Source organism: Balaenoptera physalus (assembly GCF_965194825.1).
Source record: "Balaenoptera physalus genome assembly, chromosome: 3".
Classification (NCBI taxonomy): Eukaryota; Metazoa; Chordata; class Mammalia; order Artiodactyla; family Balaenopteridae; genus Balaenoptera; species Balaenoptera physalus.
This window is the reverse complement of record NC_138890.1, coordinates 113,701,373-113,727,345: the sequence shown is the minus strand read 5'-3', so window position 1 is coordinate 113,727,345 and position 25,973 is coordinate 113,701,373. Positions and strand designations below refer to the sequence as shown.

Sequence of the window (25,973 nt, the reverse complement as noted above, 5' to 3'; positions counted from 1 at the left end):
GTCACAAAGCACTTATTTTTATAAAACAATAAAGGCAAAATTCAATAAAACATTAAAACATTCCACAAAGACTTTGCCAAAATGGAATTTTTTGGCTGGCAGGCAGCATCACCTGGGGATATTCCTAAATGTTTACTCATCAAATGAGATTCAAAAGCCATTTGGCATACGAAAGATAGTTTGGGTGTCATGTGGGTTTTACCAAATTTGATGACTGCCTCTGTCTTGTTTTAATTTGTATTTTTCTGGTTAGCCTTGGGAGTATGTAATTTTTCCTGTGTTTACTAACCACATGTAATTTTTTATTTTATTCACATAATGGACTAAGCAGTCAACAATTAATCCACATTTCTGTGTAGTCTAAAGCTGATCTACATCTAGGTATAGAATGGAGCAGTAGAGGTTCAAAAATCAAACGGTCAAGCAGTGTGGCTCTTGTGACATAGGGTTTGGGTTCAAAAATTGGCTTTCCTCTTAGTGACTTTGGTTGAATTACTCAATTGTGTTGTCCTTCAGTTTCCTTTTCTGTAAAATAGAGAAAGTAAGAGTGTTTACCTCACAGGATTGCTGTGAGGATTAAATAAGTTAAAATAAAGGCAAAGTGCTTGAAACAACACCTAGCATAGAAAGCTCTCTATAGATGGAAGCTGTTCTTTCTGTTATTCCCATCAGCCATTATCTCTTTGAATACTGCCTCTCCCCTCTGCTCCACTGGACCTCCTACTAGAACTATGTTGGACCTTCATATTCTACTCTCTGTGCATGGCCCTTTATGGTGTCATCTCCCATCCACAGCTATGATTTTCATATGGTTTTTGGCCCTTGGCGATTTCCTTTTTTTTTTTTGACTCTCTTGAAAAAACATTTTTGATTATATATTAATTCACTATTTCTCTGTATTTTTAGTGTGCTGCCTGGACCAATTAAGTCCTCCATACTTAATGGTAGCATTCCATTATTTTTATGCTTAGAAATATCTCTCCTTATTCTGAAAACACTTACATAATTACTTACATTTTATTTTAGTTGATTTATTATTTTAAAACAATTTTTACATTCAACTTCTAATTCACTTTTTATTTTGCTTTTTGCTTTACTGTGTGAAGTGTGGTCCTACCTTAATTTCTTCCTAAATGCTAGTGGGTCCACTTTAACATCCATAGAATTTAGCCTTTATCAACCTGAGATACAATTCCTAGCCTTATTTTTAAAAAAAAAGAAAAAAAAAGTTAGCAACGGGGATCGGGAATGCTTTTAATTAGGGTATGAAGAACAGACCTTGCCAAAACTCTGTTCCATATTTACTACCAGTAAATAACATAGCATTGAATTTTCAAGGAGAAAAGTTTGTTTTCTGTTTCTGGTGGTATCTTCTTCTTTGTTTTAAATAGTGATGGGTAGGTTCTTGAGTCTCAGATTTAGAATTCCTTTTTTTTCTTCCACTATAAACCTGAAGTTAAAACCAGCAGTTTTTGTCACTTAGTGGTTGATATTTTATTAATAGTGAAGACATAATAAAGCTTTGTGAGAAAAGGCAGAATGCCTTGGAATTACAGAATATCCATTTTAAGTACGTATTAGGTTTTTTGTTTTGTTTTGTATTTTTTAACTTTGACCACAAGAGGTCTCCAAAGCATTTCATATACCATGGATAACAATTTAAAGACCACGAAAAGCTTCACTTTTATTTTTATATGTCTAGGTACAGAATTAATTTGTATTGTATGATAATTTAGAGTGAATAACTATTAGTTAAAGATAGTACTAAGCTAAAGTTATTCTTTCTTGATAAACTATCAATTTTTCTTCAGTGAATTATCTTTTATAGATAATTTATGTAAAATTTTATAGATCATTTATGTAAAGTGTGTTTATAGATTTCAGTTTGGTTCTTAGGAAATTAGTCTTACTATATTAATTGTTATCTTTTCCATTTGTTGTAAGACTGTATACATTCTTACATTCTCTCTATAGAGAGAAACAAAGGGAAAGTAATGATTTTAAGTGCTGTATTAACTGCCGTTAAGATCACTTTAGCTTAGAGATGTTATACGTTTATAAAACTGGTCAAGAGGAAAGGTATAGAAAACAATAAACAAATATTAATTAATATTTACTAGTTCTCAAAGAAACTGATTTCTGAGGCAAGTCAGATGAACAGAGCAGATGATGGTCAACTTTGAGTACAGAGAGGGAGAGCTTTCTGGGCCCTGACATAACCAAGGAAGGCCTGTTGGAGGAGGTTGGCTGGCATGGGGGCATTTGCAGGACAGGGGGCTTTGAATTGGTAGTGGGGAGGGAGGACGGTATGTTGTGTGTGTGGAAACGACATGAACTCTGAGGCCCACAGGCTGGAAATATTAGAGGAGGTGTGAAGACAGTGGGGAGACTTTTCTGATTGGAGGAGAACTTTCATGTTGAGAGTTGGGGGAAGAGAGAGTCAAGGACCTTAAAATCCAGCAAAGGGGTGTGCACTCGTAATGGAAGGCAGTCGGGTCTCTGGGCAAAGAATGGCATGATAAAAGAGAAGAGGCCTAGTGCGAACGTTGAGATTAAAAAAATAGTTCCCCCCCAAAAAAAAAAAAAGATAGTTCCCATAAAAGAAAAAAGTGTACAGAGAAAAAGGTAAGATCAGAGAGTTTGGAGAATGTTAGTAGTTGGGAGTCGGAGGACGAAGGATAGAAGGAAACATAAAGGGAGGGGATAAAGAGCCAGGTAGAGAACCAAGACAAGGTGGGGATATGTAGTTGTAGTCCCTCTGTTGCAAATGATATGGTCAGTGGTGTGTGTTAATTTTTTACAATATTAACTCTTAAAATTTTCTGAAGCTGCATGACATTTAGAAAATTATACTTGGCTAAAAGCTAACCGTGACCAGTTGATACCATTTATCCGTCTGGTGAGAAAGGAAGTCTAGGTTTCCCCCTTGGCCTTTGCTAGCACGGGTGGAGTTGGACCACATTTTTTTTCTGTGGTGTTTGGCTGGAGTAGAGTGGTTATTGTCTAAGAGTTTTCTGTCTTGCTTGGCTGCACCTTTCCTGGGTGTTTGGGGAGAGCAGGATTGTTGGAGCTTTTTTGCCTGCTCCTGTTGGCCTTTCCCGATTGTCAGCTTCTTCACCTCCAAGGCTGGGATATATGTGGCAAAAGTAAACTCAGGGGACTCACCTCTGTGTCACTCCTCAGGTCTCGAGTTCCCTGCTGGTCTGCTTTCTGTCTGCCTTTCAGAGTGTCTTCTATTTGTTTTATGTATAATGCCCAGGGAGTTGTACTCAGCAGGAGAGAGAGGGAAAAGTGTGTTTACTCCTCTTTCCCAGAGCAGAAGTGCTTCTAATCAAGATCTTATTTTAGAGATTGTTCTGAGTATGAATGAACTTTGCTTCCTTGATATTACTTTAATTTAATTAAAATAAAATTTAAAAAGCACTTGGATTATGTTGATAATCCAATGTGCAAATCTTTACTGTAGTTTTGTACGTGGGGTGAATCTGACTCAGGGAAAAAGAAAACTCCGTTTTCAAATTTTTTATAATTTAAAACAGTTTAAAATTTGTTTTGGTATCACCTAAAGTTTAAGCATGTTAGAATATTTTTAAAAGCACAACCAATGGGGAAAGTCCTTCTTCCATTCTTTGGTGAATTAACAATCTGAGCAGATAAAAAATAACCGTAGTGAAGTTTTACCAGTCCTCCATCAGAGTGCTGTCACGAGGATTAAGTCATATTAGCTTTTTATAAAGTTTCTCCTTTATTGCTTATTACCAAAAAAAAAAAATTAAGTATTTAAGTTAAAATTCGAAAGGAGTTGAAGGAAACTCAAAACCGAGTGAATTCAGAGAGCCTGGAGAAGGGCATAAATCAGGCGTAGAGTCTTAGATCAGAAGAGGAGTGGCCCTGGAACAGGGAAGGTTGGGAGTGGGTGGCTCTGGGCACTGGCCACCACTGGTGGAGCCGAGTCACACTTGGTTTACGTACTTGATAGAATTCCAAGCAGTTCACAAATAAATATTTTTTACTTTCATAGTTAAATATTTATTTAAGGTATATTAAAAATGTATAATTAGTGAATCAAACCTGTGATTTCATAAGTTTTTACGGCATAGGAAGATTCTTAAGTTGGTATTTGAGTTGAAAAAACAGTGGGTTGGTTTACCAAAAACTGCTGAGTTGTAGTAGTGATGTACTTGCAGATGTGGGAACATTCTTGAAGGTGGAGGGGGAATGACTGAGGTAGGGACAACATGCTGGAGCACACTTTAGGGGCAGTGTATGTCGTGTTTATCTGCTTCTTGTCATTTAGGTTCTGTATGAGTGTTTGAGCTAAATCCAGTATAAATGGGACCATTGCTTGAATGAAAAAAATCCAAACCAGAGTTTAAGAGAAATACAGGTGATGTATTTGAGGTCCAGAAAGGGCATTTAAGCTCCCTGGAGTTGGGCTCTTCTCCATTTTTTATAGTAGTTGACCTTTCTAATTGAGGTATTTTCTTATGCTTTCAAGTTTATTTTATTAATTTAGATAGCTGGCAGTAAATTCTGATTGATTATTCTTTTCTTATCCCTAAGAAATATTTGTATTGATAGATGTTTGCAGTGGATTCTCACCTTTTGATCCATCCTCTGATTTGCACATTATTATTCATCCATCCATTCATTCATTCATTCATTCTTAAAAATATTTATTGTGTGCCAAGCTTATTACTAGATGGTGAAGATACAAAAATGAGTAAGGTCCCTACCTTCCAGATTCTTACAGTCTACAGGGCTGGTAGTCATGGAAACGAACAGTTATAACAAAAGTGTCAAATGTTATGGTCTTATAGAGTCACTGGTAGCATAAGAACACCAAGCTTTGTCTACGCAGTTAAGCGCGGCTTCCCAGAAGAGTATGCCAGAATTGAGACTCGAGAATGACAGCCAGGCTGATGGGGGTTTGAGAGAGCGTGGTTTTCTCAGGGAACAGAAACTAGTTTGGTTGGCTGCCCTGCCAGGGTGAGTGTAGCAGCCTAAGGCAGGACAGAGGTGGGGTTTGGAGAGAAAGATTGTATAAAGTGGAACTGAAAGAGAATCAAGGTTGGAGAATCAACAGTGGAGAGAGAGACAATATTAAGGAGGAGTTGGATTAAGATTCTCCTCAGAAAAAGACCGAGAAGGGATGGCTCATGGCAGAAACTGTCATAATAATCTTTTGTGTCCCCAGGACCTATTATAGTAGCTTGAATATAGTAGGTACTTAATAAATGCTTGATGAGTGAATGACTAAACAAGTAACTTTTGGAATAAGGAGAATAATGAATATTTCCTGTTTGTTTCTCTTAGGAAAAATGAATTGGGTTTTATAAACGTGAAGGGATTGTTGGAGTAGCTGGAAATTCGTACAGGATATATGATGGTAAATGTGTGTTTAAATGGTATGAGGATAGCCAACTCATTTTGGGAAGACCATATTAATTTCCTGTCATTTGACAGCAAAGTTCCAACCTCATCTTTGGCACTTGAAACTTTTTCTACTGTGATGCTCATAGGAAATCTTTTTTTGTTTTTTTCTCTTTCTATTCTGTTTTTCTTATTTTCTTTATTCCTTGTTTCTAGAGTAGAAGATAAAATGTAAAGTTGGCTCCTTTTTCATTCTATTTCATTATGTTTATTATATAATAATTTCACTTCACTATTTAGAAAATTCAAAATTAGAATATTGATTGTGGTAGTAGATATGGTAGTGGATTAAGTAGCAGAAATAAATCTAATACACAGTAGGAAAATGTGTCTCAAGGCAAACATTTAAAGAGGAAGTCTTAATATATTAAAAATCTGTTTTATATTGATTTCCTTTAAAAAATTATATTAATTTCTTCTCTGGTAGAAATGCCATTGTATTTTCAGTAGTTTTCTTGGTGCAGATAGTTTTTACATCTCTAGCTAGACTTTTAATGGGTAGCACTTTTTAAAACAATTTATGTATTTATTTTTGGCTGCGTTGGGTCTTTGTTGCTGCACGCGGTCTTTCTCTAGTTGTAGCGAGTGGAGACTACTCTTCATTGCAGTGCGTGAGCGTCTCATTGCTGTGGCTTCTCTTGTTGCTGAGCACGGGCTCTAGGCGCGCGGGCTTCGGTAGTTGTGGCTCTCAGGCTCTAGAGCACAGGCTCAGTAGTTGTGGCGCAGGGGCTTAGTTGCTCTGCGGCATGTGGGATCTTCCTGGACCAGGGCTCGAACCCGTGTCCCCTGCATTGGCAGGCGGATTCTTAACCACTGTGCCACCAGGGAAGCCCTTAATGGCTAGCACTTTTAACTCATATATATGAAAATCCAGATTTTAAAACACAATAAATTAATAGATATTCTACAAGAGTGTTTGCTGTGTGGTTTATCTAAATAGTGAGCGTCTTTGTGCATTTTCATTGAGTGTAACTCCTCAGGAATATCTCTATTTTAAAAGAATAATGGGGTGTACATGTTATAGGTTTATTGATAGTAGTCGAATAGGAAAAAACAGAATTTGAGGAGTCTGGAGGACTGATTACTACAGAGAACTCCCAAGGTGGGGCCAGTCCACTTGAACAGAAAGTTGGGAAGCAATTGTGTGAGATGTGTAGAATTGTTTTACTACTTTTACTTGATTTTTGTAAATCACCTGTTCGTTTGGGGTTGGAGATTTAATTTCATAAAGTCTCCTAATTAACTAAAACATTTTATTCTGAAGTTACATGATCACCAAGGTAATTAGTGGCAAAGCCCACTAGATCTCCATTCCTATTTGATGTTGATAAGTCCACCTCCTGCCATTATTAAAATATAACCTAATAGCAATATGAAGTACAAAAATCTCCTTAATTGAACTCTTAAAAAAGGTAGCCATCTGTCCTTAGGATCTCTTCAGTTATTTTTCTTCCCTTTCCCTCTTCATAGTTCAAAGATTCATTTCACTTTCTTCCCTTCTAACAAAGCTTCCTTTCACTGTCTACCTTAAATCAAAACCTAGGTTCAAAGCGCACCCCGCCTCCCCACCAGGCTTGCTTATTGTCGGAGCCTTTGTGGTCGCAGACTTATCCATTAGTCTTTTCAGTGACTCCTTCCTGTCAAACCTTTCTGCTGAAAGGAGATTTCTTACTAATTTCCATTATTTTTGTTGATTACTCTGAAATTATTCCCTTATCTCTTATTTTCAGGCCAGGAAGTTCTTCTCCCTCCATCCTCTTTTTGTGGATTCTTTTTAACCACTAACCCAAGTCTTCATCCCTAGAGCAATAAAAGTCTGTGAAGTCCTGGCTTGCCTTTTCCCTCTACCATTTTTCTTCCCTACCTCCCTCTTCCTCTTCCCTTCCTTACCCCTCCTCCCTTCACCTTTTTAAAGAAAATACCTGTCTAGTATTTGATTCAATATATAATTTGATTTAATATACATAGTGCTGAGGTTGATGGCGTTTCTCCAGGCTTGCTTGGGAGCCCCTTCACACAACAGCAGCTCAGAAAACTCTGACAAGTTCTTAGGACTCTTTCCCTCAGCACCATCATGAGCTCTTTCTGTTACTTTGTACCTTCAGCTCTGATCAACTCTCTTGGCCATGCTGAGCTGGGCTCTCCATCTCATGGGAGTGGACATGGGCCCTGAACACACTGTACTAGATTGTGTACTAAATTGCCCCCAGCGCTAACAGGAAGGCTGGTGGAGAAAAGAATTCATGGTGAGTGGATCTCTGTGTCTTCCCTGATGGCCATGTTGGACCATGACCACACCACAGGGTTAGTCCTTACCTGGTGGGGCCATTGAGATCAGGGGAGTGCTGAGTATCACATGACATCTTTTTTTTTCTTTTTTAAAGGAATTCCTTTATTTTTATTATTTATTTATTTATTTATTTTTAGCTGTGTTGGGTCTTCGTTTCTGTGCAAGGACTTTCTCTAGTTGCGGCAAGCGGGGGCCACTCTTCATTGCGGTGCGCGGGCCTCTCACTATCGCGGCCTCTCGTTGCGGGGCACAGGCTCCAGACGCGCAGGCTCAGTAGTTGTGGCTCACGGGCCCAGTTGCTCTGCCGCGTGTGGGATCTTCCGAGACCAGGGCTCGAACCCGCGTCCCCTGCATTGGCAGGCAGAGTTTCAACCACTGCGCCACCAGGGAAGCCCGACATGACATCTTTAAGATGGTTTGTGTCCAGCCAGGGAGGCCTGCATCTGACCCACCCATCAAGGCAGTGCTTTTTGAGTTGCGGTTGCAAGTCATCAGCGGACTATGAAAACAATCTTATGGGTTGCAATTACCACTTAAAAAAAAAAAAGAAATACAATAGTGTAGAGTCAAAGATAGATGGGTGTGTTGTATGTAATAAGCTAAGTATTGTTTTATGAAACTTTGTTTTGCCATTTGCTGTACATCCTAATCATGTATTTAACCCAAGAAAAAGTTGCCTCAAAGACAGATTGACTTCTGGTCATTCCTGTTAACAATAAATCAGGTAAGGTATACAAAACACATTAGCTAAATAATGTTCCCCTTTCCATTCAGCTTCACAAGCAGTTATTGTACAGTTACCCTGGATCTTCTTGAGATTAGAAGATCCATGACCTTTGCCCATTACAGGCTACCAGTCTACTTGGAAAGCCAGCACATATACAAATTGCTGCAGTACAAAGTAGATTATATAGTGTGTGTGATGGGAAAGCAAACTAAATACTAAGAGAGTACATGAGAGGGAGAGGATAATTCTGTGTAGAGCAACACTGCTCAGTAGAAATGTAATGTGAATCACATATGTAATTTAAAAGTTTTGGTAGCCACATTAAAAAGTAAAAAGAAACGGGTGCAATTAATTTTAATAATATATTTAATTCAGTATATCCAAAATATCATTTCAACATATAACTGTTACATCCCTTTTTATGTATTAAATCTTTACATTCCTTTTTACAAAGTTTTTGAAATCCACTGTGTATTTTACACTTATAGCATACTTCAACTCCAACCAGCCCCATTTCAAGTGCTCAGTAGCTCCGTGTGATTAGTAGCTGCTGTATTAGACAAATGCAGTTTTATGCAATGTAGGGAAGCATCATGCAAGAGCAGGCCTAGAAGGATAGGCAACACTTAACTAGACAGGTGTTGGGAAAATACATTGCACGACGAGAGAAAAGTTTAAACAAAGATGAAATAAGAGTTTGTAGGGACTTCCCTGGGGGCGCCGTGGTTAAGAATCCGCCTGCCAATGCAGGGGACACGGGTTCGAAGATCTGGGAAGATCCCACATGCTGCGGGTCAACTAAGCCCGTGCACCCCAACTACTGAGCCTGCGCTCTAGAGCCCGCGAGCCACAACTACTGAGCCCATGCACTGCAACTACTGAAGTCCACGCGCTCTAGGGCCCGTGTGCCGCAACAAGAGAAGCCACTGCAATGAGAAGCCCGCGCACCGCAACGAAGAGTAGCCCCCGCTCGCTGCAACTAGAGAAAGCCCACATGCAGCAACGAAGACCCAGTGCAGCCAAAAAAAAAGAAATTCTAAAGAGTTTGTAAAAAATAGTGAAGCTCTTACTATATACCAGGTATATTCAATGATGATTACTCATATTAACTCATGTAACCTTCACAACAATGCTTTGAGGTAATTACTATTATTATATAGTAATTACTATGTAATTTATAAATTATAAATTTTTTATAATGAGGAAACAGGCACAGGTGGTCGAGTAGCATGTATGTGTATATGCATGTATCTGTCTTTCTGTCTCCAAAGATTACCTTGTCCCAAACCCAGGACCTGTGAATATGTGAGGTTAAATGACAGAGGGGAAATAACGGAGCTACTCAGCTGATTTTAAGGTAGGGAGAGTACCCTGGATTATCCAGGTGGGCTCAATAATCACAAGTCCTTTAAATGTGGAAGGTGGGGGGGCAGAAGTGTCAGAGCGATGTGCTGTGAGTGTTTGACCCACTCATTTTGGCTCAGAAGATGGAGGAAGAGGCTACAAGCCAAGAAACGTAGACTGCCTCTAGAAACTGGAAAGGGCAAGGAACCAGATTCTCTCCCAGAGCCTTCAGAAAGGGAACACAGCCCTGTCAATACCCTGATTTCAGCCCAGTGAGACCAGTGTTAGAATTCTGACCTACAGAACTGTGAGATAATAAATGTGTGTTGTTCCAATAAGCCACTAAGTGACAGGTGTTTAATACTGTTGAGATATAATTTTTGCAAGTAGGAATGTAAAAACTAGTTTGCTTCTGACTGAAATATTGGGAGTTTGGAAGTACTTGATAAAGTGATTACTGCCCTTTTTAAGCAGTTCCTGGTTGCCAAGTCAGGCAGTCATTTATGTATGAATTACCTTGTTGGTAAGGATACTTTACAGTCTTTATGTAACTTTTAACTCTCAACCCCCAGATATCACAGAGTTTACTTGTGGGTGATAATTAAATTGAGTAAGACAAGAGATTGCCCACCCATAGAGAATAAAATCCTATTTCTTCTCCATTCTGGAGAACAGTGGGAACAGCCTGGCCTGCAGGTTGATTGTCATATTCTACCTCCTTCCCACCTACTTATTGCTACAGAGAGACATAGAACTTAGCCTCTCAACACATTCTGTCATTTTCCTGGGGCTGCAGAAGAAAGGGCTTCCTTAGGTTAGTTCCAGGGTCCTGTACACATTAAAGTATTTGCCTCCAAAAGGAGAGAGAAGCCTCTCTCTCCCTCCTTGCTTGCTTGTTTCCTTTCACTTTATCTTTCCCTCTGTACTGACAATGCAAAGATTTTACTTAAAGGGTATGTGTTTTATTCAGTTTCGCCATTATCCTATATACTAAAATACTGCCTTTGTCAGAATGCTGATATTTTACAATGCTCTGCAAATACATAGATAAAAAAATTTTTTTTTTTTTTTAAAGAACAATTCCAGAGTTAAATACTGGCTAAATGTTGGCAACAGTAGTGGAATTCATTCGTCCCCCGGGGCCTCAGTGATGTGAAGTGTTTATAGGTGTCTTTCCTCTAACCTCAAAAGTGGAAAACTTAGGCTTTTCGTGCTTGGTGCTGTCTTTGCCCCAGGAGCTTAGTGAGTGCAGCCTCGTCTTCTAGAATTCTCTTTGTGGCTTAGGGAATGTGTATGATTTTCCTGCATTCCTTCTTGGAGGCTCTAGGCCATGCTGATTGCTCCTGAGTGATGACAGGTGCTTGTTGCCTGCTAAACAATCCTTGTGTCTAAATCCTATTTTCACATATAAATAAAGAGGTGGTGATTTTGTTTTACAGATAGATTTTCACTTCCAGACTTTTCTATTTGATTGGACGTATTTAAACAACAAGTCATGCAAGAAGGTTAAATTGATTGATTTTACAAGAGTTTGAGTTGAAAACCCATTGCTTAAGTAAGGTAACATGAAGCCAGGAGTATGGCACACTTTCTCCTGTCTGGTCCCTTGTCCCTTTCTCTGGGCTCTAGTTGTACTAGACTAATCGCTGTGTTCTAAACATGTCATGTACAATGAGAGATGGCACAGGACAGTGGTCTGAGTACAGAGTCTGGGGCCAGACCACCTGTGTTTGAATCCTAGCTTCCTTGGTTTTTTGTTTTTGTTTTCGTTTTTTAGCTGTGGATCTTATTAACCTCTCTGTGGCTCTGTTTTCTTGTACAAAACCAGGTAAATAGTAATGGAACTTTTTCACAGAGTAGTAGTGAGGATTAAGATAGTTAATACATATAATGGGTTTAAAACAGTGCATAGAACATAGTAAGTGCTCAGTAAATATTAGCTCTTTTTTCATTCTTTACTTGCTTTTTTTGCCATTCTTAAGCTATTCTTATGTGGTGTGGTGTGTTTTCTCCTCATCTGTCTTCTAAAATAGTCTGTATTTTAACAGTCTTACTGCATTTATGAAGCTGTCCTGCAATTTTCAGTTGGGATTCTAGCCTTGGCTGTACATTGAAATCACCTGTGTATTAAATACTGATACCTGCGTTTTTGCTCTGTGCTAGATATGGCTTGTAGTGGCTTGTGAGAATGGGTGGTTATATTTCCATGGAATTTTCTTTCAGGTAAGCTTTGGTAGCTTAAAATCAGCCATGGTGAGAATATTTACACTCTTGAAATTGGCAGATACTACCACAGGCATTCTTTTCAATCTACTTGGTATTTTAGTGATTTGTTTATAAGCATCTCTAAATAGATACTGAGCCCTTTAGTAGGGTTGTGTTAGTTTGCTAGGACTGAAGTAACAAAGTACCACAGACTGGGTGGCTTAAAAAACAGAAATTTATTGTTTTACACTTCCGGAGGCTAGAAATCCAAAATCAAGGTTCCAGCAGGGTTGGTTTCTTCTCAGGGCTGTGAGGGAAGGCTCTCCCAGGCCTCTCTCCTTGGCTCATAGATGGCCATCTTCTTCCTGTGTTTCTTTATATAGTCTTCCTTTTGTGTGTGTGTCTGTGTCCAGATTTCTGGGACAAAAGGGTCTGGGAAACCCTTTTCATAGAGACACCAGTCATATTGAACTAGGCCCCACCCTAATGACCTCACTTGAACTTGATGACCTCTGTAAGCACTCTGTCTTCAAAAAAGGTCACATTCTGAGGTACTGGGGGTTAGGAGTTCCACATAGGGATTTTAGGAGGACATAATTCAGCCCATAACACACAGCAAGGAACTCCTTTTTTCCTTTTTTCCATTTATTCCTGTAGTGAAGATTTGTTGAATTGAAAAGGAAACATCAGTTAGTTATTCATGTACTGTGAATTCCAGATCGTCAATTTGTTGATTTTATTATTTTTTTTGAAGCAGCTGTTTCTTGGGATAATATCAGAGTTCGTTATTTGTAGAGAAAAATATCAGTTTAGGAAGATTGGATATTTTAAGTTGTCTGAGGCAGGCTCGAGCTTGTTAATGAACTCAAAGGCATATGATCCGAGTGAAATGGTCTTGATTTTGTGTCTGTCACTGAGAGAATGCTTTTAATCATGCATGAAAAAAATGTTTGAGATGAATTTCCACTAAGCTGAGAATGTTTTAATGCTGATCATTCTCTTCAGGATTATATAAGACTCTAAAGTTCTCAGAAAAGTAGGATTTCTTTTGCTTTTTCTCGAGGGCATATAATGTCAGGTAATGATTCTGTGATTTTTGTGATTAACAGAAATGTCTTTGAACCACAGGAAGCGTAAATTATTTTGTAAAAATTTGCTTCGTGTTAGGATGATTGTTTGTATATGAAATAGTGGATGACATTTAAACTATGATCATCTCAAAGCATGTAAATATGGAATGTACTTTTTGAAGTTAAATGTTTTTCTTCAAAATGAGATACTTCTCTGCACCATTGCTTTTTGCTGTATAAATACTTGAATTAGAATCTTATTCCAAAAATGTATTTGAAATACACACTGGCACAGGAATTTGTTGGTCTAAATGTTCAGATTTTTTTTTTGAATTTTATTTTATTTTTTATACAGCAGTTTCTTATTAGTCATCAGTTTTATACACATCAGTGTATACATGTCAATCCCAATCGCCCAGTTCATCCCACCACCACCCAATTAATCCCACCACCACCCCAACCCCCCACTTCCCCCCTTGGTTTCCATACGTTCGTCCTCTACATCTGTGTCTCTATTTCTGCCTTGCAAACTGGTTCATCTGTACCAAAATGTTCAGATTTTTTAATAGAAAATTTTCAGCTATAAATTATATACGGCAAATATATAAAGCTTTAATTTTTAGTCAACCTTAAGTATAATTTACATGCAATACAATTTACACATTTTAAGTATATGAGTCAAATCAATTTTGATAAATATATACATCAGTATAACCACCACTCCAATTAAGATGTAGAACATTTCCATCTTCCCAGAAAGTTCCCTGTGCCTCTTTGCAGTCATTTTTCTCCCCATGTCCACCTCCTACTCCAAACAAATACTGATCTGATTCGACTGTTACAGAATTTCACATAGATGGAATCATTACAGTATGTACTCTTTCATGTCCAGCCCTTTTCAGCATGATGCCTGTGAAATTCACCCATGCTTTGAGTGTATTGGTAGTTTGTTCCTTTTTATTGTTCAGTAGAATTGCTACAGAACTTGTTTATCCATTCACTTGCTGAACATTTGAGTTTTTGGTACTGTGACTGATTGAATGTGTCAAAAGTGGTTTGCGAAGTTTCGTGCTGATGATTTCTCGCTGGACGATGCCCCACGGTTGGGTAGACCAGTTGAAGTTGATGACGATCAAATCGAGATATTAATTGAGAACAGTCAATGTTACACCACACGGCAGATAGCCGACATAATCAAAATATCCAAATCAAGCACTGAAAATCATTTGCACCAGCTTGGTTATGTTAATCGCTTTGATGTTTGGGTTCCACATAAGTTAAGCGAAATAAACCTTCTTGACCGTATTTCTACATGCGATTCTCCACTTAAATGTAATGAAAACGTTCTGTTTTTAAAACACATTGTGATGGGCGATGAAAAGTGGATACTGTACAATAATGTGGAACGGAAGAGATCGTGGGGCAAGTGAAATGAACCACCACCAACCACACCAAAGGCCGGTCTTCATCCAAAGAAGGTGATGTATTGTGTATATCGTGGGATTGGAAGGGAGTCCTCTATTATGAGCTCCTTCCGGAAACCCAAACTGTTAATTCCAACAAGTACTGCTCCCAATTAGACCAACTGAAAGCAGCACTCTATGAAAAGTGACCAGAGTTAGTCAACAGAAAACGCATAATCTTCCATCAGGATAACGCATGACCACATGTTTCTTTGATGACCAGGCAAAAAGTGTTACAGACTGGCTGGAAAGTTCTGATTCATCTTCTGTATTCACCAGACATTGCACCTTCAGATTTCCATTTATTTCGGTCTTTACAAAATTCTCTTAGTGGAAAAAAATTTCAATTCCCTGGAAGACTATAAAAGGCTCCCAGAACAGTTCTTTGCTCAAAAAGATAAAAAGTTTTGGGAAGATGGAATTATGCAGTTGCCTGAAAAATGGCAGAAGTTAGTGGAACAAAACGGTGAATACGTTGTTCAATGAAGTTCTTGGTGAAAATGAAAAATATCTTTTATTTTTACTTAAAAACTGAAGGAACTTTTTGGCCAACGCGTAGATTCTTTTCCCATATGGGTCATTACAGAGTATTGAGTAGTATTCCCTGTGCTATACAGTAGGTCCTTATTAGTTATCTATTTTATATATAGTAGTGTGTACATGTCTAGGTAATTGGTTTTAGAGTTTAGCAACTTTTGTTAATTTTTCTAAAGTTAAACTTTAAAATTAACCAGTATCTTTTGTCATCTTTGAAGACTGCTATTTAAGTGACCTTTGAGTGACTTCTTTTGTTTCTGCCTGTGAAATGAAAATTCTTTGTGTCTATTTAAAGGCGTTTCAAGCATCAGAAGTAGGTGAGGTGCTATTTTGGGGAGGGGTAGTGGGTTCTGAAATCCCACATTAGCTTTTCCTCATCTTCATCCTGTGCTCCCCTGGAGTGAAAAAGGTACCGTTAGAGACACATCTTGGTATCTACTGAGAATACTTTTCATCGCTGATGTGTCCTTTCCTTTGTGCCTGTCCTGCCCACTTTCATCTATTCTAAAGCGCTCTCCCTTTTTTCCCCTTTTCCTTTGAGCACGTGACTGACTATTCCTATCTTTCATTGTTAAGTAGCAGTAATAATGTTAATAATAATAGCAATAGCTAACACTATGTATTAGACACTATTCTAGGGGCTTTATAATATTTATTGACTGATTTAATCTTCACAAATCCCCTGTGAGCGAGCTACTATTCTTTTAATACAGATTTCCAGGAAACTGAGGCAGAGAGCTGTTAAATCTGGGGTTATCCATCTACTAAGTGGCAGAACTGGGATTTGATCCAGACTTCCTGGCTCTGAAGCATAGGCTCTGAACCACTCCATTATACGGCTTCTCAGTAAAAAACACACAAAGAAGCAACCATTCCCTTCTTTCACCTCTGCTTCTGGACTTCAAAAGGAGTAATGTTTTATAGCACAGTTGACATTATTTTGGTTAATATTCCATGAAACTTTCATTCCTTTATAATGCATATTACAGTTTGTATTTCTATCTCTGGCAGTAAAGTTCCTGACAAAAAGCATGTGTGCTTCAAACAAAGTAGCTTTATTTCTGAAGGTATTACTTTACAAACTGCAGTCCCACATGTTCAGTAGAAAGCACAGGCCATCCTAGCATGTGGTTATTCTTCTGGGAAAGCGTCTTAGAGGAGGTGAGTCTTGGCTGGCTTGTTAAGTAAGAATATGTGCACAGGGCTGGGGGTATGGTATGTGGAGATGGGTGGCAAAAAGACCCAGGATTGGGATGGACTGAAAGATTAAGAAAAGGATGGAGGTTTTAAAGTATTGTTCCAAGGGAGTTCATCCTTAGAGAAGATTTCCAGGGTCAGGGAAGAAGAGCTGGGAGGTTATGACTATAGGCAGAAATGATGCCTTCTCTAGGCCCTTGGGCTTTCTGCCTCCATTCCCTACCCCTTCGTTTTTCTCTTCCCCCTGGTTCCCCAAGTTTGAGCGCTCTAATCCTTTTAGTTTTCCTGACCTCATTGCAGATAGAAATACTTCCCTGTCAGGTTAGCAATTTCCAGACAGATGAGCAATTTTTGTTGGAGTGTTACCTTTTTTTTTTTTTTTTTCTTAAAGTAACAACTACTATAAAAGAAAAAGTAAAATCAAAAGCTAGAGAAAATTTTAGAAAGACGTGAGTTTACCTAGTGTAGACTTCTTGCCTTAAGATAAGGTAAGATAAGATAAGACCTCCTGTCTTAGTCTTTTGAACAGCAGGCACAGCTGCCATTCGTGCAGGCCTTGGTTACTTCCTGGGCCTTAGGCCTCCTCTGTCTGAGGCCCCATGGAGTTTGCATAGTGAGTGAGGAGATTCTCAGTTCTTCTTCTGGCTCCCCAACAGGCCTGTCCTCTGGGGCTAGGTCCTAGCGTTTCCTTACTTCGGGTCTTTCTAACCCTGCGGGGGCTTGCCCTAAATGTGCTTTTAATTTCTAGCCCCCAGTGGTAACTTGTCTAAGGTCCCTTTATCTCTGCTTGGTGGGAAACTGTGTGTGTAGTGGTGGCCGGGGGCTTCCTGGTCTCTACAGTCTCTGACTTGTACTCTGTCTCCCTCTTGGTTTGGTCTGAAGCAGGCTCACCAGCTGAAATCAAACTGGGTCTTTCTCACCTCAGTTCACTATTGCCCATCTGGCCAACAGTAGAGGTTGCCATCTTTCTAAGATGCTGTCTCTGTGATTGTGTCCACTTCCTTCTCTCCTTTTTTGCTTTTTGAAAACTGTATACTTTATAGTGAGTTCTTCTTGAATTTTTAAAAGTTAAAAATGAACATACTGGCTCATGTAAGTGAAAAGCTTGAAGGTAGGCTGGAATTGGGCATGGATGGATTTAGGGGCTCTTCTCCTTTGTCTCTCCCTCTGGCGTTTGCCCTCTTATGTTCCACAAGGTAGCAGGGAGGTTGCAGCCATTCCGTTTCCCGGACTCCTAGCCTCCCAGGTTTAAGTCCAGGGAAGTGGACAAACATCTTCTCCTGGGAGCTCCTGTGTAAATCCTGTAATCCACTCTTTGCTTTTTCTTTCTCTGTTCTTTTTTTTTTTTTTTAATTAATTAATTAATTAATTTATGGCTGTGTTGGGTCTTCATTTCTGTGCGAGGGCTTTCTCTAGTTGTGGCAAGTGGGGGCCACTCCTCATCGCGGTGCACGGGCCTCTCATTATCGCGGCCTCTCTTGTTGCGGAGCACAGGCTCCAGACGCACAGGCTCAGTAGTTGTGGCTCACGGGCCCAGTTGCTCCGCGGCATGTGGGATCTTCCCAGACCAGGGCTCGAACCCGTGTCCCCTGCATTGGCAGGCAGATTCTCAACCACTGCACCACCAGGGAAGCCCTCTTTCTCTCTTCTTAAGAAACAATTTTATTTTTTGAATAAGTGGTATATTCCAATGGTTCAAAAATCTAAAACTCTTGTAAGGATATGGGGTGAAAAGCTTTTCTTCCATCTTGTCCTTTTTATCATTAATTACCTCTCTTTGTCATGTTATAATGCTTTTTGTCCTGAATTTTATCTTGCCTGATAAGAAAATCTTGTCCCATGCTTTCTTTTTATTTGCACTAGCCTAATATAGTCATCTGGGCAATTTTTTTCCAGCCAACCTTTTCTTTCTAACCTTTCTGAATTACTTTAAGTTTTGCTCCTATTGGTAGTGTAGAAAGTTTTTCTTATTCTTTTTTTAATAAATTTATTTATTTATTTATTTATTTATTTATTTATTTATTTATTTATTTATTTATGGCTGCGTTGTGTCTTCGTTGCTGTGTGGGCTTTCTCTAGTTGCAACGAGGAGGGGCTACTCTTTTTTTTTTTTAAGGTGTAAATCATATAATCAATCTCCAAAATTAAATGTTAGCAAACAGAATCCATCAGTATAATAAAAAGGATAAATACAAGATAGTGTGATGCCTTAGCTGAAGAATATAAAAACAGTTCAACATAAAGAAATCTAATAATATAACCCATCACATTAGTAAGGTAGACGAGAAAAATATATGATCATCTAGACAGATGTGAAAAGTATTTTGATAAAATTCAACATCCATTCATCCATTATTAATTACAAGACAACACCAAAAATTACAACAATGCTTCAGGAAACTTCTATACTGTGTAAGATTATACAACTGAAACAATAGCAAGCACTAATAATAGACCTAAAAAAGTCAGAAGAATAACAAGAATAGTTACTATGACCACTAGTATTCAGCATTAGGGGCTACTCTTCATTGTGGTGCACGGGCTTCTCATTGTGGTGGCTTCTCTTGTTGCGGAGCATGGGCTCTGGGTGCGCGGGCTTCAGTAGTTGTGGCTCGTGGGCTCCAGAGTGCAGGTTCAGTATTTGTGGTGCACGAGCTTAGTTGCTCTGCGGTATGTGGGATCTTCCCGGACCAGGGCTTGAACCTGTGTCCCCTGCATTGGCAGGCAGATTCTTAACCACGGTGCCACCAGGGAAGTCCCAGTTTTTCTTCTTTTGTAATCCAATCCGAGGTTAATTTTCTTTAAATAAGTGAGTTTAGTCCATTTACATTTGTCATTATGGTAGATATATTTGATATTAGTTTGTCCATATTTAGTTTTCTATTTTTATGTCTTAAAGAATCTTCCACTATGTGGTCTGTTTTCCTTGCTGTTCTTCTGGGGTTATTCTGATATTTTCATTCTAGTGGTTGTCTTTATAATTTGACATAATGCCCTCAGTCTTCTAAGAAAGTGACGGTTCCCTATTATAAGAAGTAATAAATTAATGAATTTCATCCTAATTCTAATATAGAGGCATTGTAACTATGTTACATAGTCTGTTTTATTCAATCTCAATCTCTATTACATTTTATCCTCAGAGGAAAGAATTAATCACCCAGCAAGCTTGGAACTCAATCTGTATTATTATTATCAATAAATACACTGTCAGAAGAGGCCTTGGGTTTTCCTAGAGTAGATTGTCAGCCTTTAGCAAGGCTCTTTTCATCTATAAAAATTATAGTTTCAAAAGTCAGCATAGATCATAAATTGGTAAGTTGACATTTGGTCACAATTAAACATTATCAAAATCTTTGTAGGTAGTTTGCTACTCAGCACCAGAGAATCACCAATTTTATGTCCAAGTTGACATTACTGGGTCTAAATTTCCCCCTTTTTTTAGTGTAGGTTCCACACTTGTTGAGAGTTTTATTGCCACTTAATTTTTCAAAAACAATATACTTGGCAACACAGAGGCATGTAACATATGAAAAGGATTTTTTAAAATTAGAAATCTTGGGACTTCCCTGGTGGTCCAGTGCTAAAGAATCCACCTTACAATGCAGGGGACATGGGTTCGATCCCTGGTCAGGGAACTAAGATCCCACACGCTGCAGGGCAACTAAGCCCGAGTGCCGTAACTACTGAGCTCGTGTGCCTCAACTAGAGAGCCCATGTGCCACAAACTACAGAGGCCACATGCTCTGGAGCCCACGTGCCACAACTAGAGAAGAGAAAACCTGCTGCCACAGCTAGAGAGAAGCCCGCACGCTGCAATGAAAGATCCCACATGCCTCAACGAAGGTCCTGCGTGCCACAACTAAGACCCAATGCTGCCAAAAATAAATAATAAATATATGTTTAAAAAAATAAAATAAAATTAGAAATCTTAAAACAGTCCAGCTTTGCATACCCCATGTAGTGACTGAGACTCACATGCTGACATTAGTCCTCCCATCCAGTGCAGAAGGGCAGTTGCCACCCCAGGCCCACGGAGGAGGAGCATAGCCTCTGTTCAGCCTCTTTTCTGTTCAGACGGCTTCAGCCTCGGGTCACAAACAGCTTCTGTAGAGGGTGGGAAGGTGTTTTTTTATAATTTTTTAAGTCCTTGGTCAATTATGGGACCATCGTTGACTTCCTTAATTTTTTGGTGAAAAGATATTTACTGCTCACCTCTAATAGAGCAGCTAAAAACATAGACTGTCTTTGGAGAAGATTTATATTTCCACTTTGTACTCTAGTCCTACAATGGCTGCCAGTATTGTTCGTGTAGATGAGTGTTTTCAGTTTACCTGCGAGTCACCCCGAAAACCCTGTTGAAAATGAAAATACCCCCTCTCCTCCAGCTTCTTGCTGAATTCAGATGGAACACATTCGGGGTGTGGCATCTGTGCTTTTAATGTGTGTTGCAGGTGATTCTGATGCAGGTATTTTACAGGCCACAGTTTGAGGAAACCAAGATTGACAGTTCTCTGTTGAATATAGAAATTTTACTAAAATCTAGTTTGACAAAATTCTGGTTGGATATTACTCTCTATGTATATAGTGTTTCAAGTAGACTTTTGTTTCAAAGATAACAGTGGTTTGATTTTACCATAAAGAAATCTAGGGAAACACAGATAAGAGATTTCACATATAACTCCAATCAGTTTGTGGAAAAAAATTTGCATGAGGGTATTTTATATACAGATTGCAGAATGTTGAATTTAACACTCTTGTAATGCTTCCATGAAAGCCTCAAGGGTAACTGACAAGTCCATTTTTATCAAATTTAATGTGTTTCTAAATCCTTATCTGCTTTTCAAACAAAATATTAGAACAGTAATTGAGTTACCAGCTGCCTCGTGTGTTCACTCTAGGAACTTGTACAAAAGCATTGTGGAACTCACCTAAGGTCATTCATTGCTTTTTGAGTTACTAAATAGCTTTGCAGTAGGCTTCTAAAAATCCAGGTATTAAGGGTGTCTACAGGAAGATAAAAATTGATAAGAGATTTGCAATAGTTAGTCTGATACTCTCTCCATTGGATTAAGGTGGAAAAATCCTCTTCAGCACTACAGATGGGAGAAAATCCTCCCTCTTAGATTTCTTCCTGAAGCAGCTTATGCCTGTCTAGTCTTGCAATAGAACAGAAAAAGCCTTTGGAGCTAGGTATGCTGGCACAGATTTTCTGGGGGAAAAGAAAAACACTAAGAAATCAAATTTATAACTTTATTTAAGCAACGCAGAACATCATGACAAGTATAATATATTCCAGGAATGCAAAGATCATTCAGCATCAGAAAATATGAATAATATCTTACCAGATTAAGTGAGCGGAAACAATGTGATTATTTTAATACCTATAGAAAGAGCATTAGCTAAGATTCAGTAATCCTTTATGACTAATTTTTTTTATTTTTGCAAAAACTGGGAAACTTACCAAACCTCAGGCTAATAAGTCATTTATTCCAAAACCCATTAGTAAAAATCATATTTAAGAGTCGAAACTTTGGAAGCATTCCGATTAGTATCAGTAAGAAAGCAAAGGATGGCTGTTAGCCTTACCTTTGTTCAACGCAGCCCTGAAGGTCTTAGCCAGTAGTGTAGCGAGACAGGAAAAAGAAATGAAAAATAGAAATTTTCTTCTTGAAGATGATATTAATTCATACATAGACAATACAGGAAAAAAGTGTTTAGCATAGTCGCTACATATAAAAATTTAGGTTCATGTACACCAGTGATAAGCTTTTAGTCAATGTAATAGAAGAAAAGATTCCCTTCACAGTAGTATTAATCTATAATATATCTAAGAGTGAGCACAACCAAAGATATATATAACATGGAGAAAATTACAGAACATTATTGTTAGATATAAAAGACATGAATAGAGATATTGTGCCATCTTTAACAATAGGATATCTTCATTTGTTAAGATATCATTTCTCTCTAAATTAATTCATTGTAAATCCAGTCAAAAGCCCAATAAGGTTTTTGTGAAACTTGACAAAATGAACCTAAAATTTCTAAAGAAATTCAAAAGCCCAAGAATAGCCAAGACAATCTTGAAAAGCAAGGTAGGGTCTTTGCCACAGATATTGATACCAAGCCATGGAAATTACAGTACTGTGGTCCTGATACAGAGATAGACAAAAAGATCAGTGGAATAGGATAGAAGCCAGAAACAGGGTCACAACGTATACAGAAATGTGGAGGCAGCATTCTAAATTAGTAGGAAAAGATGAAATGTTTTATAATGGTGCTTGATCCTTAATTGATAATCGTATGGAAAATAAAAGTGTATTTCTAACTTCACACCATCCCCCAAAATAAATTCAGGTGAATTAAATTTGAAAAGCAAATCTTAAAAATTTACTCAAAAATAAGAAATAATTGAAAATTTAAAAACAGATACGAAGAAACGAAATTGAGCTATATGTAGTGAGGTGGATGGACCTAGACACTGTCATACAGAGTGAAGTAAGTCAGAAAGAGAAAAACAAATACCGTATGCTAACACATATATATGGAATCTAAAAAAAAAAAAAGGTTCTGAAGAACCTAGGGGCAGGACAGGAATAAAGACGCAAACGTAGAGAATGGACTTGAGGACATGGGGAGGGGGAAGGGTAAGCTGGGACGAAGTGAGAGAGTGGCATGGACATATATACACTACCAAATGTAAAATAGATAGCTAGTGGGAAGCAGCTGCATAGCACAGGGAGATCAGCTCGGTGCTTTGTGACTGCCTAGAGGGATGGGATAGGGAGGGTGGGAGAGAGGTGCAAGAGGGAGGGGATATGGGGATATATGTATATGTATAGCTGATTCACTTTGTTATACAGCAGAAACTAACACAACATTGTAAAGCAATTATACTCCAATAAAGATGTAAAAAAAAAAATGTCCATCTTCATGTATAAATCTTAGAAATATAATTCTGAATGTGAAAGCAAGTTGTAGAAGGATAGGTGTAATAAAGTACTGCTTATATGAAATTTAAAACATGAAATGATACAGTGTATTGTGTAAAGATGCTAAAATATATTGTGAAGTATAAAAACATACATGGTGCTAATATACACCAAATTGAAGGTAGTGTTTTCTTCTGAAGATGGTAGATGAATATGACTGAAGAGGGACGTGTGCAGGATACACCTGTATCTGTAATTTTTATTTTTAGATAAAAATATTCTAAAGCAACATATGGCAAAATGTTAACATCAAGTGAATGTCCAATAGTAAAGAAATGGTGGAATAAATTATGGCTTTTACATACTATCAAGTATTTTTCAGCCATTAAAAAGAATGAGTTGTAGCTAGGTCACTTTATATGGAGGGATTTCCAAGAGTTATTATTTAGTGAAGAAAAGAAGATGCAGGGAAGTTTGTATAAAGTCATCCCCTTTTTACAAAACAATGCATGCATGAGTAGGTGTATATGACAAACTTACATATGACCATATGAACATGAAAAAAATGAGGAAGGATTCCTCCTAGGCTGTTAACAGGGGTTGTGAGTGAGGCGATTAGGAAAGGAGAGGAGGGGAGGGGAGGGGAATGGGGAGTCAAGCAAACTAGAAAATGGAAAAGACAATGCACTACTAGCATGGATGATGATTTGATGATTTTGTTTATGTACTTACATGATCATTTATGTATATACACACACACGTATGCATATTTTTTTAAAAGTGTAGAACCACTTATAGAAAGAGTGAGAATTGACTTAAGGGGAATTTACTATGTTTGACTGGAGGCTGTGGTAGAAGAAATGGACTTATTAGCATAGTGCCAACCAAAGATGCCACTTCAAAGAAATTAATGATATGTTCTGTTTCTAGTGGATTTAAACAATTGATGCAATTAAATTGATGCTTTTCCATTTTTCTCCCTTTTGTGTTTATTAAGGTAACTGACCTTAATTTTAATGAGTTCTTAATAACAATATATATAAAGTACTCACAGTGTGCTAGGTGATATAAAATACCAGTAGTAAAAGTAATAATATTTTATGAAATGCAGCCTTTTGACAGGGAAACCTTAGCTCTTTGTCTCTTTTTTTTCAACTTGGGAGAGAATAAGGACTGAGTCTTATTTTGGTCAGGTCAAGGCCTAAATACAGATAGTGCAAGATTATGGATAATTATTTTTTAATTTTGCATTTTTTTCTTTCAGCGTGCGGGATGACAGAATTCGAGTAGAAAGGATGGATAGCATGTGTTTTGAATACAGCCACGCTTTCCAAGAGGTTACAGAATTTTATGCAAAAGACGTAGTTGACGGTAAAGCTAAATATTTTATACATGTTAGCCATGTGTCCTCAAATTTAACTGAGTTGAGATTTGGATAAAGGTGCAAGTTTGACTTAAACTCTAATGGAAACTAGATAGTTATTGATTAATAACTGGTCAGAAGCACAACTGCAGCTGCTTCTTTGTAATTATGACCATTTAGTAACTTGATGTTTTTGACATATTCATTGGAGTGTAACAAGTTAGTTACTGAAGAACCTTCCTTTTTGCTTCCTTTAAAAGATAGCCCATGATTTTCCTGCAATTTTATAAAATGTCTGGGTAAATCTCCTAATGAAGGCTAGCATTTCCCAAAATTGATGGCCAGAATTAAAATACCAGAACATTAGTGACAGGGTCTTAAGATGTTGGATTACCATTGTTTGTCTAATTCACGTTTTCTCAGCCAAGTATGTGTTTGATTTGGTCTGTACCCCTCATTCCTGCCAGTCCAGCTTATGCTAAGATCCAATTTTATCCCCTATCACAAGCTGCAGAGCTTTCACTGTTAGACCAGCCTCCCCCAGCTCCCTCTTAGGCATCAATGTCTTGTTGGCATTTCTTTCCCCATCCCTTTTAATCTCATGGTGTCTTGGCCAAATTGAATCAAGCGTCTGAGAGTGTAACCCACTTATAATGGCAGTCCGAGATATCACCAAGGGATCATCATCTTATGTTCGACTAAAGACAAGACTAAGTCACGAAACTATCATAAGCCACTCTTGGCATCAGATTCACTTAGAAGGATATAGGACAGAAGATCCAGTTTGCCGACAAGACGCTGTTCCTCTTAGTGGGAGGAGTACTCAGCAGTCTTTGCAGCAGTCCACAGAGTCATTGGGCGCTTAAAATCCCCTCCCTCCTCTAGTGACTGCTCAGTTGCAAAGAAAGCAGACTTTCATCAGGGGGATGCAGGATCTGCCCTGGCTTAGAAGCCCCATGCCCTATAGGAAACCTTATCTCTTGCTGGAATTTCTCCAAAGGACATGCCAAGTTCAAAGAGTCAGTGTACTCAAGGAAGGCCAAAATTCTGGAGTCAGGTATTTATAATTTCCCCTAGTTCAGATGCAGTTTACTGATTTCAGGTCATTTTTACCATACGCAATGCTACCTCATAACACAATGGCACTTCATCTTTGTCAGGTTTCCTGGGGAACAGAGCTAGACAGTTAAAAGATGAAATTCTCAGTAGAAGGGAAAAGAGTTTTGTTAACTCGTCATTTACACCTTGGTTTTATAAAAAGCTATAGTTGAAAGTAATATATTTTATATTACAGATTTGTAGAGGATATCTTGTAATTTTTTCTAAAGGTTATAAATACCTACTGCAAAAAAAGTTAAAACATAGTTGTGTGTAAGGAAAAAAGTACAAGTCCTTCCCCTCAAATCCTTAAG

General features: G+C 38.2%; 1 protein-coding gene across 1 annotated transcript in view; it reads left to right on the top strand.

The window, feature by feature from the left end:
* Nucleotides 1-25,973, top strand: part of MSH3 (mutS homolog 3) — a gene marked incomplete at its 5' end in the record, with an annotated part of 186,445 nt that overhangs the window by 34,047 nt on the left and 126,425 nt on the right. Inside the window, 1 exon segment of the mRNA XM_082458025.1 lies at nt 24,463-24,569. Within this exon segment, the coding sequence (XP_082314151.1) occupies nt 24,463-24,569 (107 nt within the window).